The sequence below is a fragment of the Eschrichtius robustus genome, chromosome 10 (genome assembly GCF_028021215.1).
Source record: "Eschrichtius robustus isolate mEscRob2 chromosome 10, mEscRob2.pri, whole genome shotgun sequence".
Taxonomy (NCBI): domain Eukaryota; kingdom Metazoa; phylum Chordata; class Mammalia; order Artiodactyla; family Eschrichtiidae; genus Eschrichtius; species Eschrichtius robustus.
In genome coordinates, this window is record NC_090833.1 from 95,754,969 (window position 1) to 95,773,013 (window position 18,045).

At 37.7% G+C, this 18,045-nt stretch overlaps 1 protein-coding gene across 1 annotated transcript in view; it reads right to left on the bottom strand.

Annotated features, from left to right (window-relative positions):
* Positions 1–4,522: 4,522 nt before the first annotated feature.
* Positions 4,523–18,045, bottom strand: part of LOC137770998 (zinc finger protein 25-like) — a 30,836-nt gene continuing 17,313 nt past the window's right edge. The window contains 3 exon segments of the mRNA XM_068554023.1: positions 4,523–5,886; positions 5,888–6,944; positions 11,706–11,798. Of these exon segments, the coding sequence (XP_068410124.1) occupies positions 5,781–5,886; positions 5,888–6,944; positions 11,706–11,798 (1,256 nt within the window). The 3' untranslated portion in view covers positions 4,523–5,780.

The following is an 18,045-nucleotide window of genomic DNA, read 5'->3' on the forward strand; positions in this document are numbered from 1 at the left end:
TCTTAGCATCTTTAATCCATTTTCTGCAAAACAGTCACAATGATCTTTTAAAAAATGCAGTGTCTTTAGACTTCTGGGCTGCTAGTGACAGAGTACTTAGTACCCAACTGGTACTAATTCAGCCAAAAACAAGTATAATAATGAACAAAATATGTCATGCCAGTATTTTCAGTCATGCACAACCAGGCAATTGCTTTTTGTTATGGGGGCACATTCTTGATCCGTAGAAATTATCTAAACTAAAGATCAGAAAGAGAAATAGGCTGAGAAACAAGTGAACACTGTATCAATGATCTGTGAGGAAATACTAGTGATCGAATGTGTGTGGTTAAGACATGGAGAAAAATGGTAAAATATCTGAAGAAATAATTATTGAAAATTTCCAAAATTTGGTGACAATATTACTTTTTGTATCCAAGAATCTCAAAATCAGAGCAACATAAATATGAAGAAAATATGTAGGTACCTAACAGAAAAACTTCAAAACCTAAACATAAGAAGAAAAATTTTAAAGCGGCCAGAGGGTTTTCTGAGGCTAACCACTGAGGTGTGCTGGATCATCTACTCATATAAAAAACAAACAAACAAAAAAAACCAACAACAACAGCAAAACAGCCGATTTAACTGGAGAAAACTGTCTTTAAAATATTATTAAAAGTTTCTGGATATTGTCTGTAGTGCATATCATAAAGGGAAAAACAGATTTGAGAAAATCTAAATTTTACTAAGAACAGCCAGAGTCTGAAATATGAATGCACTACTTTCCCCTTCCCCCACCCCACAGATCTTTGCTGTGGGCACGCTAATATGAGCAAATTCAAACCAGCAAATGGGCTCCATTCCCCCATTTCAGAATTTTGCATTTTTACCTCAGGAGGGGCAGGACATGAAATTTCTCATTTCTGCCCGCCCGGGGTTGCAGAAGCTCTTTCTTGCAGACATGGCAGTGAATATCCCCACCCAGACAGTACACATGGGACGGAAGCTCTACTCCAGGTATAGTAAGTCAAAATTATTTGAGTCCTGATAAACTTCACAATAGCTCACAGGGTGGAGTATCCACACAGGGAAGACTAGCCATTACAGTCCCTATCCAGCATGTTTGCAGAGCATGCATGTCATTCCAGGAGAAGCAGGATACTGCCTGAACCCAGTCCCAGAGCAGTGATGCAGAGATTTTACCTGGGAAGGAGAGGCAGCTGGAATAGCTCCTCGGTTTTGCCTTGAGGAAGTGCATCAGAGCAGGGATAATTCAAGCCTAGCAGCGTTATCAAAAACCGTGGAGACTGTATGTTCATGTTTCCACTCCAACATGAGAAGAGCCTTGAAACTGTCAGTCCCATCTTCACAACAATGAAGAAAATCTAACAGATAAAGTGAACAACTACACTTCTTGGCTCTATCAGACAACTGAGGTTGTTAGGGGAAACAGTGATTAAAACTGCCCACCCTGGCCAGGCACCACAGTAACCATTTGCATGGGTTATTTTATGGCGTGTGTCTCCTCGGACAATTCATTTCCGAGTGTTAGACAAGAGCCCGCTCTCAGGCCCTGGAAGGGGTCCCCCTTGCTGCAACAACGTCACTGGGAAAACAATTGCCCCAAAAAAGGTGAATACAGAGAAACACAGCTTGCCAAGAGAAGAAGCTGCTAGAGCCAGAAACTGGTAGGTAAAATATAATCAAACTGCTGGAGCTTGAGTATGGACTAGCTTGAGATTTAGAAACTCCCGTGAGCCTATTCTTAGGGGAAATGCCGCACATTCATGAATTTTACCTCAAGGAGCCCCACCAAGTTCTCCTGATGATGGTCAGAGAAAAATCCCCTCATGTTTCCAGCAGGGAGGAGGAAAAGGAGCCATTTTTAATATATCCAGAGCATTCTATTCTGTGCCTGTTCTTAAGAGAAATTACTTTGAGTTAATCTAACTGATGTGGGGGAAGGAAAACACTCAACTCCAAGCCTCCCTGTTTCTCACACCTACAGGAAACAAAAAGCTGAGAAGCACTTGAGAAGGTTACAGCTCAGGGGCACAAGTCAAGTTAAAGACTGATATGTAATCAAAGAATCATAGAATGCTTCCTCTCCCCCACACCTATCAACTCATCAACAGGATTCTTGCATAAAAGAGGATTACAGCTGAAAGAACTACAAGATTTAGACTCTGAGGAGGAAATTCTAGGGAAACTCAAAGACTACCAAGAACAGAAAAACAAGCATATTAGAGGAAATTGATTTAGACATCTACAGGTATAGCAAACAGTGAACATACAGTGAACACGCTAGCATAAGTCCTACCAAGATAAACATAAACCCTCCCACTGAAGTCCCAATAAATTATGTCTGCCTTTTGTCAAAAAATTACAATGCATTACAAGACAAGAAAAAATACAGTATGTAGAGACAAAGCAAGCAAGAGAACCAGACTTAAATATGACAGATTCTGGAATTATCAGACTGGAATTTTAAAACATGATTAATAGCCTAAAGGCTCTATTGCAAAAAAAAGAACAACATGCAAATACAAATGGACATTAGGAGAACAGAGATTAAAACTGTAGGAAAGGGACTTCCCTGGTGGCCCAGTGGTAAAGAATCTGCCTTCCAATCAGGGGACGAGGGTTCGATCCTTGGTCAGGGAACTAAGATCCCACATGCCGTGGAGCAACTAAGCCAGTGCGCCACAACTACTGAGCCTGCACTCTGGAGTCCACAAGCCACAACTACTGAAGCCCACATGCCTAGAGCCTGTGTTCTGCAACAAGAGGAGCCACCGCAACGAGAAGCCCGCACACCGCAACAAGGAGTAGCCCCTGCTCGCCGCAACTAGAGAAAGCCCGTGCACAGCAACAAAGACCCAATGCAGCCAAAAATAAATAAATAAAAAGTAAATTTATACAAAAAAAAACCACAACACTACAGCAGAAATGAAAATACCTTTGAGGGGCTCCCAAGTAGCCTGGACACAGTAGAGGAACAATCAATGAACTTCAAGATGGAAACAGCAAATTGAAATGCAAGAGGAAAAAAAGGAAAAAAAAACAGACAGAACACCCAAGGAATGTGTGGACAATTACAAAGGAAGCAACGTATGTATAATGAGGATACCACAAAGGAAGCAACGTATGTATAATGAGGATACCAGAAGGAGAAGGCAAAAACAAATGAAATATTTTAAATAATAATGGCTGAGTTTTTCAAAATTAGTGACAGACTCCCACCACAGATCCAGGAAGCCAGAGGATACCAAGCCATATATAATTAAAAATATCCAGGAATATGCTGTTCAAACCTCCAGCATATAGAGTATTATTTGAAAGCTACCTGAATTACCTTTAAGTGTATAGTGTACTCTGGGGCAGCCACTAAAGCTTTAAAAATGATAATTGATATATCAAGAGGAAAGAAAATGCAATCACATAAAATGCAGTTAAAATTACACAAGGCAGAAAAAGAGAAGAAAGAAAAAGTACAATAAATAAATATTTTAAACAGGGCAGATATATGTGAATTATCTAAATATACCAATGAAAAAACAATCTCAGAGTGGATTTAAAAAAGACCCAAATATATGCTATCTATACAAAACCCCTTTGAATGTAAAAAGATACACTAAAAGTAAAGGGATGAAGGGACTTCCTGGTGGTCCAGTGGTTAAAATTCCGCCTTCCAGTGCAGGGGACATGGGTTCGATCCCTGGTTGGGGAACTAAGATCTCACATGCCACAGGGCAACTAAGCCTGCGCACTGCAACTACTGAGCCTGCATGCTCTGGAGCCTGTGCGCCACAACTAGAGAGAAGCCCGTGAGCCGCAATGAAGAGAACACGCACTGCAACGAAGGGTCTGGTGTGCCGCAACTAAGACAAATAAATAAATAAATAAATAAAATTTTAAAAGCCATTAAAAAAGAAAACAAACCAAAAGAAAACTACAATAGCTTTATTACTTTCAGACAAAGCTGAATTAACAAAAGGAAAATTATCAGGAATAAAGAGGAGCATTACATAATGATAAAGGTGTAGATTCAGCAGAAGATAGAACAAGCCTTAAGAGTATGTGTCTAAAACCAGATCAAAATAGGAGGCAAGAACTGGGACTTCCCTGGTGGCGCAGTGGTTAAGAATCTGCCTGCCAATGCAGAGGACACGGGTTTGAGCCCTGGTCTGGGAAGATCCCACATGCCGCAGAGCGACTAAGCCCATGCACCACAACTACTGAGCCTGCTTCGCAACAAGAGAAGCCACAGCAATGAGAAGCCCGAGCACCGCAATGCTGAGTAGCCCCCGCTTGCCGCAACAAGTGAAAGTACATGCGCAGCAACAAAGACCCAACGCAACCAAAAATAAATAAATAAATTTAAAAAAAAAAACTGAAAACAATTATAGTCTGAAATTTCAACAACCTTCCATTTGTACTTAATGGATTCATCAGTCGAAACAAGGACACAGTTGAACTGAGCAGCACCATCAATCAATGGGATCTAATCAACATTTATAGAATACTTTATTCTACAACAGCAGAATACACATTTTTAAGCCCAGATGGCACTTTGATTGAGATAGACAACATTGTGGGTCACAATGCACAATTCAAAAGACAATGAAGCTAGAATTAATTAAAAAAACAGCCAGAAATATCAAAACATTTGCAGACTGAACAACACACTTCTAAATAACATGTAGATAAAGAGTCCCAGATAATTTTAAAATATTTTGAACTAAAGGAGAATGGAAATACAACTTCTTTTTCTGTTTACAGGGTAAATAGTGCGTACCACTGGTCACAGCAACTCCTCAGTTGAATCAGATTTGTTCTCCAAACGACTGTGCATATGACTTTTGCATAATGAATATAATGTTCACACTAAATGCACTGGTGACCCTGAGACAATAAAAGTCTTGCAGAAAACATTGTTTGGCTTCTTTCCTGAAGAGGCAATTCAGTAACAATCGTCCGTCTTTTATACACTGGCCAGAAGACAGTAAGAGAAAATAGGAACATGAGGTATTTTAACTTCCAAATGTATCTTTTAACATGTTTACATAATGATAGTTTTTACATAAAAAGTGCATAATTCCCACTACCCTCATGTTGGATTCCAGGACAATTAAATTGAAGGTGGTCTTTGGGTAGAAAAGTTTTCCTCATCCATTACCTTCACAGGATTTTTTTCCTGTGTAAATTTCAAACACCCACTGAGTAGTCTGGCGGAAAGACTGTTCATAAGTGATTAATTTCAAGGATTTACCTCTTGTGTGAGTCCTCTAATGTCCAATGAGGGCTGCAATCTGGTTGAAACACTATCCATACACAATACACATGGGGGACTTCTCTGTGAGTTTTGTTGATTGATGGTTGATTTCTCGAAGAGAAAATTTCCACATTTATTATATTCATTGATCTTCCCCTGAGTTCTCTGATGCTGCACTTCCTGTTGAAGTTTCCCCATATCTGTTACATTCACAGAGTTTCTCAGTCTGATGTTTCCTAAGACCTGAATTCTGGCTAAAAGCTTTCCCATATGCATCATGTTAATGGGATTTCCCCGTGTGACTTCTCTGATGTGTTCTCAGGCCTGGGTTGCTGCTTTAAGTTTTCTAAAGTTTACTACGTTGACAGGGTTTCTCCCACGTGGGGACTGTCCGATGTACTCTGAGGTTTAGTTTACAGGGGAAAACTTTCTCACGTTCATTACTAATAGGATTTCTCCCCAGTGTGAGTTCTCTGAAGTCTTTAGGACTGGCATCTAGCTAAAAGCTTTCTCACATTCAACCCATTCATTGGGTTTCTCCTCTGTGAATTCGCTGCTGCAGAGGTAGATGAGAATTTTCACAGAAGGATTTTCCACACTCACTACACTGCTAAGGTTTCTGTTCTGTGTGAATTTTGATGCCGAGTGAGGTGAGACTTCCTAGAGAGACATTTTCCACATTTATTACACTCATAGGGTTTCTCCCCTGTGTGATTTCTCTGATGTCTTTTTAGGGTTGACTTATGGCTAAAAGCTTTCCCACACTCACTACATTCATAAGGTTTCTCCCCTGTATGAGTTCTCTGATGTTCTCTGAGGTTTGACATGTGGGTAAAAGTTTTCTCACATTCATTACATGCATAAGGTCTCTCCCCACTATGAGTTCTCTGATGTCCAGTGAGGTATGACTTCCTATAGAAAAATATTCCACACTCATTACATTCATAGGGTTTCTCCCCTGTGTGAATTCTCTGATGCACAACAAGGTATGACTTCCTACAGATAGATTTTCCACACTCACTACATTCATAGCGTTTTGCCCCTGTGTGACTACTCTGATGCTCAGTGAGGTGAAACTTTGTATAGAAGACTTTTCCACATTTATTACACTCATAGGGTTTCTCACCTGTGTGACTTCTCTGATGTCTTTTTATGGTTGACTTATGGCTAAAAGCTTTCCCACACTCACTACATTCATAAGGTTTCTCCCCTGTATGAGTTCTCTGATGATCTCTGAGGTGTGACGTGTGGGTAAAAGTTTTCTCACATTCATTACATGCATAAGGTCTCTCCCCACTATGAGTTCTCTGATGTCCGATAAGGTAATACTTCCTAGAGAAGGATTTTCCACATTCTTTACATCCATAGGGTTTCACCCTTATTTCAGTTCTCTGATGTACACTAAAGGTAGTCTGAGTGGGCGAGGTTTGCCAAAATATGGTATCATGACAGAAGCTCCCTTTTGTGTCACATTTCTGGGGTATGGTAAGGGCTGCATCAGGGCTTAAGTTACCTCCAATTTCAAAGGTCTTTATTTCTGAGTGAGTGCTCTGATGTTCTCTGCAGTGTGACTTCTGGCGGAAAGTTTTCTCAACTGTGTCTTTATTCTGAAGTTGAGCAAAAAAGTCTTCCTGCAAGTATTTTCCTTGATTTGCCAGACTTTTCTCTAAGTGGTTATCAAGTTTGCTGTCTTATAAAATAAAGAAAATAAAAATGTCTTATGAACATTAAACACATTTCTTATAGGATGCAGCCTTTATATATATGTGCTATATTGTATTCAACTATTTGCTTTCTAGGAACCTAGTCTCCCTGAAATAAACATTCCAAATGTTTATACTATTCCTATACTCCTTGAGAAAAAAGGACAACAAAGTTATGATGATTATTACTATATAGTTGGCATTTTAAAAATAAGGAAATGAATGGTAAATAGATAATAGGGCTCTCAAAAGTGGTTCACTCAGGAAATCTGAAAATGAGAGACTGGGATGACTGATTATGAGCAGTAGGTAGAATTGTAAGAAAAATCAGTTAATAAGGGTTTTCAAATGATAGATCAAAGAAGGGATTGGACTGAGGAAGAATAACAATGTCCAGGTCCTTATACTTCCAACTAGAGATTACAGTGGGAGGTCTACAAGCTTCCAGATGGAGTCCCCTCTTTTCTATTCTAAACACATCAATAAATTCATAATTGCACTAATTTTCTCCTGATTATAGAAACAATTCTATAACTCAAGCTCAAATTCTCCTCGAGTTATTCACAGAAATACAAATGTACAAGAAGTGTAAAAGTGATGAGAGGTAAAACCATAATTTGACCTAGAATGAATTCACTTCTATATGCTGGCTCTAATGCCTTAGTTTACTATACCAGGGTTGTTCAACAACAAACCTCTCTTGAACATCACATCATAAGTTTCCACTTTCACTATGATTACTCACTCTCCTGAAACTAGTCTTAACCATGACTAATCTCTATATAAGCATTCCACCTACTTCTCAACATACTTAGTTTCTATTAACTGAGATCCTTAAATAGCATGTTTCAACCTGTTTCCAAAAGCCTATTTAGAAATACCCTTTTTATTCATTTCACATAAAAGTTTCTTCCATATGTGTGACTGATCTTACCTAGGCTAACCTAGGCTAACCTTTGATGTAAAATGCCAGTCCTATGCTTAAACCTAAGGTGGCACTGAACACACTACTCTAAATATAATAGAAAACAGGAGTTAAGTGGCATCATTCTGGAAAACAACTTTTTTTTTTTTAACAACTCCAGGCACATTAGATATTCTAGCTACCATTTCACAACCGCATATTTTCCAATCTAGTCTGGCCAGGCTATTTGCCTCCTATCAGTGGTTCCTTAACTACAATGATATTTTTCAGTTTCAACATTTATCTTCTACTCACAATCCTTTCTCTAAGTAACTCTATATCCCAACTTAGGGATTAAAAATTAATCTAGATATCTTTTGAGGCAATACTATTCTCTAAACTTGACCAAGAAAATACCTTCTTAGAGCTTCCCAACACTAATTTACGCTCTCACAGTAAGTACTGCCTATACCATTCATCTTAACAATGAATACACGGAGAGCACACGTGCACATTGAGGCACACACATTTTTAAGCAAATTATTATCACTTAAATCAGGATTCATCTTAAAATTAATGGCGTGTCGACAGTTTTTTAGCTATCCCTAAAATAATGGTTTCTCTTTCAACTGATACCTTCTTAGAGCCTATAAAATATATTTCATGCAGCTTTGTGCTCCTAAATCTGAAACAGAACTCTCATTCTCTGATTATTATTGCACTCCTCTGTGATATGATATAAATTAGTAGTCCTTAAAAATGCAGTATGGAACTTCGCTGGTAGTGCAGTGGTCAAGAATCTGCCTGCCAATGCAGGGGACAGGGGTTTGAGCCCTGGTCCGGGAAGATCCCACATGCTGCAGAGCAACTAAGCCTGTGTGCCACAACTACTGAGCCTGCACTCTAGAGCCCGTGAGCCACAACTACTGAAGCTCATGTGCCTAGAGCCTGTGCTCCGCAACAAGAGAAACCCGTGCACCATAATGAAGTGTAGCCCCCGCCCACCGTAACTAGAGAAAGCCTGCGCACAGCAACAAAGACCCAACGCAGCCAAAGTAAATAAATTAATTAAAAAAAAAAGTTTTTTAAAAAATGCAGTATGTTTCAGAGCTACCCAGACCACTCTCAGTTACACTGGCTTAGTCAAAGAAATTTGACTGCTGCATCAATAAGTATGAAATATCTCTCTCCAACCTTATGGTCAATCCAATGTAACTACACAATATTAATTATATATAACGTCCCAGAAGAGGCAGGAATAAAGTAGGGAATACTCTTTTTTGGTGCATTATAATACACCAAATAATTTACCCACACACATTCGTTTTAAGTACACCTTAATTTTTGTATGTGTGCATGTTGTAACATTCTGTTCCAAATAACAAGATACTATTCAGTTTTTTGTTTCTGACCATTATTTACACGGCATTTTTCTACCAATAGACTTTTGCTGCTTGATTTCATATGCATAATTTTCATTTTAGCTTCATAGACCATGGTTGTCCTGCAGTGTGTAATATTCCATTGTATTATTATATCATGATTTAACTTTAAGTTCCCATGTAAATTAGTATTGAGGTTCCTTCCAAAATTGGGCTTTTTACAAATGTTACATGAAGAGTGTCTTATTTTGTCTCCCAGTGAAAATGTATAGGAAACTCTAGAAGATAAACCTGGGAGTGAAACTACTGAGTCATGGGGAACAGGTATGTTAAAATTTAAAGAAAATGCTAATCTGTTTTCCCAAATAGTTATACCAATTAATACTGCTCCTGCCTTGTCAATGATTCCCTGCATATCATCGTACTCTTGGAATCATAAAAATTCTCCATGTTTGAAAATTGAGTGGGAAGAACATCATACTACAATGTGATCTGATCTGAATTTGTGCTTCCCAGAGTAAGCATTTTTTTTCATCTATGCCATTCATCCCCTTCTTTGAGAAATGCCTCTTTATGGACTTTGACTCTTTTTTAAATGGGTTGCTTGCCTTTTTACTAACAATTTTAGTAGTTTAATATTTAACATACATTTGAGTCCCAAGTTTTTGTCTCAGGTACTGAATCAGAAAATAAAATATTTTAAATATCTGCTCTCAGAGAGCTTATATTCCAGTGGAAAGAGACAGAGGGAAAAATTCATACTTCACAATAGTATATTAGGTGTTGAGTGGTTGGGAGAAAAATGAAACAGAAAAAAGGAGGAAATAAGACTATTTGACACAGGAGTGACATTTAAAATACGATAGTCATGGAAGGCCATACTAAGGAGATATCTGTCTTAAGATCTGAATTCCTTATGTATTACAGAAATAAATTCTTTCTGAGGTATATTTATAACAAATATCATTTCCCGCTGTTTGATCTGTCTCCTCATGGTTCTAAAAATATGAAACTTAGCATAAATATACATACAACTATTCTGTCCATGATAAGAAATAGTACAGAGTGACCACCCATGGAATTAACATTCTCATAAAGAAACAGAATATGACCGGATCAGAAAAACATCAGGTCTTTCTTAAGCACAAGTTTCTGCATCAATACACGTCACATCACTCATAACATTTACAGTAATTAATTACTCTCATTTCTGTGGTGTTTTACAACTCTCTTTTAGAGCCCTTAAGAATTTGGACGTTTAGAAAAAATATATTCAATATCGGAAAAGTAAGATGTAACAAAAGTAATGAGATGTAATCCTGATGTTTTTCACATCTTGAAAAGCTAGGAAGCCAAATACATAACTTACAGCTGACAAATCAAGTAACAGTTACAATGATATTGAAAAGGTAAAAACTAAAAGAGATTATAAAAGAAACTAAGGTTGGGTGTTAAAATATGGGAAGGAAGAGAAAGTAAGCATTTAAATTTCATAACTGGTTATATATCAGGTGATTACTAGACATTGTCTAAATAAATGGATCATTAAGCAATTGCATGAGATTATAAATTTTTACAGTCACACCTTAAGCCAAAGTACAACCTAACTACGTTATTAGGAGAAAAACACACTTATTCTAAAAAGAAAAGAAAGCAGGGTTATAACTGAAGAGCTTCTGTAACATAATACACAGAAACAGCATTTAGAAGTAACTGCCAATCAATATTAATGGGCTAATGTCAACTATTAAAAGAAAATGCTATTAGACTGTATTTGAGACATACCTAACATTAATTTGGAAAATCAGAAATACAAAGTGGTAAATTAAGAAAACATATAAAAATAATTCAGGATTCACTAATCTCAGTCAAGGCTGAATTCAATTTTTCAAAGTTAAATTCAAGGTTTAGCATAATGCGAAAAAAATCTCATGAGTATTGTTTGAAATTTGATCAGCTCATTATTAAAACATGTCACAAAGGTGCTGTAATCAATATGAAATGGTCTAGTGTAGAGATATTAAAGAGGCCACAGAAACAATAGAGAAACCAGGACCAAATACATGATTTACTGACTCTTGACTTCTAAGGTAACAATGCATAAAACTGAAGAAAATTCCCCATGGGAATGACTGCTAAATTGCATGTTTGAATGGAAATGTTTATATCATTTATATTTAGAATAATCATCTATGTATTTGGGTATGTACTGTATCTTAAAGCTTACTATTTGTAAGATGAGAAAATCAATGTGCTAATATTCCATCCCTTTTCTTACACACTCATTTACATCATATTTGGTATGATATTTGGTATGAGTCCCATATTTGGGACTCTTTATACACTTCAAGATATAAGTCCTCACAAAGAGAAGTGTTTAAACTATTTCACGATGTCCACCTCTAACTGACCATTTTGGATCTAGCTTCCCCTGGAGTTGTGTCTAAAAGTACTCAACTCACCTGTATGGCTCTTGTTTAGAAATTCTTCCTCTAATAACAATGGATCATCTTGCTCCAACTTGATGATTACATCTGGTTTTGTAAAATAATACCCTGTAAATGGGAAATAATATGGCATTTAGATCAGCTGAACTGGCTTTAATGCACATGAATGTGAAGGAAGGAGTAGTTATAGGAGTAGCAAAGTGATGGTGCTCATTTGACCTTTCCTTTGGAAAGGAAACTACAATATAATTTTTTTTCTGAATCTAAAAAGGGATTGATCTCATTAAAGCCCTGAAACATAAGGATACATAACACTGAGTCTACATGTACAGAGGTTTAAATAAGGCTCTGCACAGGAACTTCCAATCATGACCATGATGGTGTAAGAGGAATAATGGTACATGCCAAACAACTGGAAAACATACAAAATCAATAAAATAATGACCTTTAGGGATTACACATGAGACAATGGCACTAGAAAACAAGGACCTCTGAGAGAAGGGAAAGAAATAGAATTTCTAGGTTATGGTACAGAAAGAAGACACCAAATCACAGCCTGCTGAACTACAGAACGCAAAGTTCAGAGTTCAGGAAAGCCAAAACAATTAGAATTTCTGGAGTAAAATATTTCAGAGGAAAGAGGTACACTGAGAGAGAGGCAGGAAGCTCTAACAGAAAGGTCACCTTGAGTAAAATTTGTACATTCATATAAGAAAGCTTCCAACAATGGAGGAAAAAGAACCCAAACACAAGAGGTGGAAAAATTCCCAAGCATACACACAGACAGGATGTTTGGAAAGAGTGGAAAGATCTTCTACTATGTGAGGTATTAGATGCTCTGTATCCAAGAGTATTATTGTCCTACTAGTGCGACCAAGTTAGTCTTAAAGAATGCTCTAGACCTGAAATAACAAGCAAATACTGAGTTAATTTAAATGATTTACTTGAATTAAATTATATTAGAAGCAAGCACTGAAAGGATTAAAATTATTCTCAAGTAATTTACTACTCCCCCCCAAAATGCCCCAAAGAATTTAAACAAATATCACAAAATCTAGCAGCCAACAATGCAAAAGTCACAATATGTAGCACACTATCAAAAATGACCAAGTATGGGGCGGGGAGCAGGAGACAAGATGGCAGAGTAGAAGAACTTGAGCTCACCTCCTCTCATGAAAACATCAAAATCACAACTGTAATCAACCATTGACAAAAAAGACTTGAACCTACCAAACAAGACATTCTACACCCAAAGACAAAGAAGAAGCCAGAACGAGACGGTAGGAGGGGAGCTTCTGTGATATAATCAAATCCCATGCTCAGTGGGTAGGTGGCCTACAAACTGGAAAATAATTATACCACAGAGGTTCTCCCACAGGAGTGAGAATTCTGAGCCCCATGTCAGGCTCCCAAGTCTGTGGGTCTGGCATTAGGAGGAGGCGCTGCCAGAGCATTTGGCTTTGAACGCTAGCGGGGCTTGAGAGCAGGAGCTCCAAAGGACTGGGGGAAACAGAGATTCCATTCTTGGAGGACACATACAAGGTTTCATGTGCACTAGGAACCAGGGCAAAGCAGTGACTCCATAGAAGCCTGTGCCAGACATAGCTGTGGGTCTTGGAGGGCTTCTTGGAGAAGCAGAGGTTGGCCATGGCTGTCTGTGGGGGCAAGTACACTGCTGGCAGAGGCCTCAAGAAATAATCATCGCCATGAGCTCTTCAGGAGATCGTCATCTTGGCACTGACAGCTGGCCCCAACCAACAGCCTACAGGCTCCACTGCAGGGATGCCTCAGGCCAAACAACCAACAAGGTGGGAACACAGCCTCACCCACCAGCAGACAGGCTGCCTAAAGTCTTCCTAACCCCACAGCTGCCTCTAAACAAACCCTCTGACAAGGCCCTGCCCACCAAAGGGACAAGACCCAGCTCCACCCACCAGTGGGCAGGCACCAGTCTCTCCAACCAGGAAGCCTACACAAGTCTCTGGACCAACCTCACCAACCAGGGGGCAGACACCAGAAGCAAAAAGAACTACAGTCCTGCAAACTGACAAATGGAGACCACAAACACAGAAGGTTAGATAAAATAAGACGGCAGAGAATTATGGCCCAGACGAAGGAACAAGATAAAACCACAGAACAACAACTAAGTCAAATAGAGATAGCCAACGTAACTGAAAAAGAATACAGAGTAATGATAGTAAAGATGATCCAAGATCTTGGAAAAAGAATGAGGCACAGATGAAGAAGATAGAAGAAATGTTTAATAACGCATTAGAAGCTTTGAGAAGAGAGTTGAACAATACAATAACTGAAATATAAATACATGAGAAGGAATCAACAGCAGGAAAAATGAGGCAGACTAACAAATAAGTGAGCTGGAAGACAGATTGTTGGAAATCACTGCTGCGGAACAGATAAAGAAAAAAGAATGCAAAGAAACGAGGACAGTCTAAGAGACCTCTGGGACAACATTATATGCACCAATATTTGTATTATAGGGGTTCCAGAAGAAGAGAGAGAGAAAGGTCCTGAGAAAATATTTGAAGAGATAATAATTGAAAACTTCCCTAACATGGGAAAGGAAACAGTCACCCAAGTCCAGGAACTGCAGAGGCCCAGTCAGGATAAACCCAAGGAGGAACACACTGAGACACACATTAAACTGACAAAAATTAAAGACAATGAGAAAATATTAACAGCAACAAGGAAAAGCAACAAATAACATACAACAAAATTACCATAAAGTTATGAGCTGATTTTTCAGCAGAAACTCTGCAGGCCAGAAGGGAGTGGTATGATATATTGAAAGCGATGAAAAGGAAGAATCTACAACCAAGAATCCTCTACCCAGCAAGGATCTTGTTCAGATTCAATGGAGAAATCAAAAGCTTTACAGACAAGCAAAACTTGAGAGAATTCAGCACCACCAAACCACCTTTACAACAAATGCTGAGGGAACTTCTCCAGATGAAAAGAAAAAGTCACAACTAGAAACAAGAAAATTATTAATGGAAAAGTTCACTGGTAAAGGCAAGCAGAGTAAAGGTAGGAAATCATCCACACAGAAATGATATCAAAGCCAGCAACTGTGAGAAGAGGATGGTACAAATGTAGGATATTGGAAATGCATTTGAAATTAAAAGACCAGCAGCTTAAAACAATCTTGTTTATATACAGACTTCTATATCAAAACCTCATGGTAACCATAAACTGAAAATCTACAATACACACAAAAAAAGAAAAAGCAAAGCAAACACAACTCCAAAGATAGTCATCAAATCACCAGAGAAGAGAAAAGAGGAAGGGAAGAAAAAAGCCCCGCAGATACAAATTCAAAACAATTAACAAAATGGCAATACGAACATACATATAGATATGCTCCAACCAAAAGACTTATAGGCTGGCTGAATGGATACAAAAACAAGACCCATATATATGCTGTCTACAAAAAACCCACTTCAGACCTAGGGACACATACAGACTGAAAGTGAAGGAATGGAAAAAGATATTCCAAGCAAATGGAAATCAAAAGAAAGCTGGAGTACCAATCTTCTTATCAGACAAAATAGACTTTAAAATAAAGACTGTTACAAAAGACAAATAAGGACACTGAATAATGATCAAGGGATTCATCCAAGAAGAAGATATAAAAATTATAAATATATATGCCCCCAACATAGGAGCAACTTGATATATAAGGGAAATACTAACAGCCATAAAAGGAGAAATCAACAGTAACACATAATAGTGGGAGATATTAATGCCACTATTATTAAACCCCACCTTCATCAAAGGACAGATCATCCACACAGAAAATCACTAAGGAAACACAAGTCTTAAATGACTTAGTTGATATTTATAGGACATTCCATCTGACAGCAGCAGAATACACATTCTTCTCAAGTGCACACAGAACAATCTCCAGGATAGATCACATCTTGGGTCACAAATCAAGCCTCTGTAAATTTAAGAAGATTTACATCATAGCAAGAATCTCCTCCAACCACAGTGCTATGAGATTAGAAATCCACTACAAGGAAAAAAAAACTGTAAAAAACACAAACACATGGAGGATAAACAATATATTACTAAACAACCAATGGATCACTGAAGAAATCAAAGAGGAAATAAAAAAATACTTGGACACAAATGAAAACAAAAACACGACGATCTGAAACGTGGGAGGCAGCAAAAGCAGTTCTAAGGGGGAAGTTCATAGCAATACAACCTTACCACAGGAAAGAAGAAAAATCTCGAATATTAACAACCTAATCTTACACCAAAAGCAACTAGAGAAAGAAGAACAAACAAATTCCAAAGGTAGCATAAGGAAAGAAATAATAAAGATTAGAGCAGAAATAAATGAAATAGAGATTAAGAAAACAATAGAAAAGGTCAATGAAACTAAAAGCTGGTTCTTTGAAAAGATAAAAAATTGGTAAACCTTTAGCCAAACTCATCAAGAAAAAAAGGGAGAGGGCTCAAATCAATAAAATTAGAAAAGAAAAAGGAGAAGTTACAACTCACACCAAAGAAACACAAAGGATCTATAAGAGACTACTACAAGCAACTATATGCCAATAAAATGGACAACCTAGAAGTAATGGACAAATTCTTAGAAAGGTACAAACTCCCAAGACTGAACCAGGAAGAAATAGAAAATATAAACAGACCAATCACAAGTACGGAAATTGAAACTGTGATTAAAAAATTTCCAAGAAACAAAAGTCCAGGACCAGATGGCTTCACAGGCGAATTCCTTCAACATTTAGAGAAGAGGTAACACCTATCCTTCTGGAACTCTTCCAAAAAATTGCAGAGGAAGGAATACTCCCAAACTCGTTCTATGAGGCCACCATCACCCTGATACCAAAACGAGACAAAGACACCACAAAAAAGAAAATTACAGGCCAGTATCACTTATGAACATAGATGCAAAAATACTCAACAAAATACTAAAAAACCGAATTCAACAATACATTAAAAGGATCATATACAATGAGCAAGTGGGATTTATCCCAGGGATGCAAGAATTCTTCAATATGCACAAATCAGTCAGTATGATACAGCACATTAACAAATGGAAGAATAAAAACTGTATCATCATCTCAACAGAAGCAGAAAAAGCTTTCAACAAAATTCAGCACCCATTTATTATAAAAACTCTCCAAATGTGGGCATAGAGGAAACCTACCTCAACATAATAAAGGCCATATATGACAAGCCCACAGCTAACATCATTCTCAACCATGAAAAGTTGAAAGCATTTCCTCTAAGATCATGAACAAGACAAGGATCTCCAGTCTTGCCACTTTTATTCACTTTTATAGTTTTGGAAGTCCTAGCCACAGCAATCAGAGAAGAAAAAGAAACAAAAGGAATCCAAACTGGAAAAGAAGAAGGAAGACTGTCACTGTTCACAAATGACACGATATTATACATAGAAAATCCTGAAGATGCTACAAGAAAACTACTAGAGCTAATCAGTGAATTTGGTAAGGTTGCAGAATACAAAATTGATGCACAGAAATCTCTTGCATTCCTATACACTAACAATGAAAGATCAGAAAGAGAAGTTAAGGAAACAATCCCATTTACCATCACATCAAAAAGAATAAAATACCTAGGAATAAACCTACCAAAGGAAGCAAAAGACCTCTACTCTGAAAACTATAAGATGCTGATGAAAGAAAATGAAGATGACACAAACAGATGGGAAAATATACCATGCTCTTGGATTGGAAGAAACAATATTATCAAAATGACTATTCTACCCAAGGCAATCTACAGATCCAATGCAATCCGTATCAAATTATCACTGGCATTTTTCACAGAACTAGAAGAAAAAAATTGAAAATTTGTATGGAGACAAAAAAGACCCTGAATAGCTAAAGTAATCTTGAGAAAGAAAAATGGAGCTGGAGGAATCAGGCTCCCTGACTTCAGACTATCCTACAAAGCTACAGTCATCAAAACAGTATGGTACTGGCACAAAAACAGAAATATAGATCAATGGAACAGGATAGAAAGCCCAGAAATAAACCCACACAACTATGGTCAATTAATCTACAACAATGGAGGCCAGAATATACAATGGAAAAAGACAACCTCTTCAATAAGTGGTGCTGGGGAAACTGGACAGCAACATGTAAAAAGAGTGACACTAGAACATTCTCTAACACCACAGACAAAAATAAACTCAAAATGGATTAAAGACCTAAATGTAAGGCCAGATACTATAAAGCTGTTAGAGGAAAACACAGGCAGACACTCTTTGGCATAAATCACAGCAACACCTATTTAGATCCACCTCTTAGAGTAATAAAAATAAAAACAGAAATAAACAAATGGGACC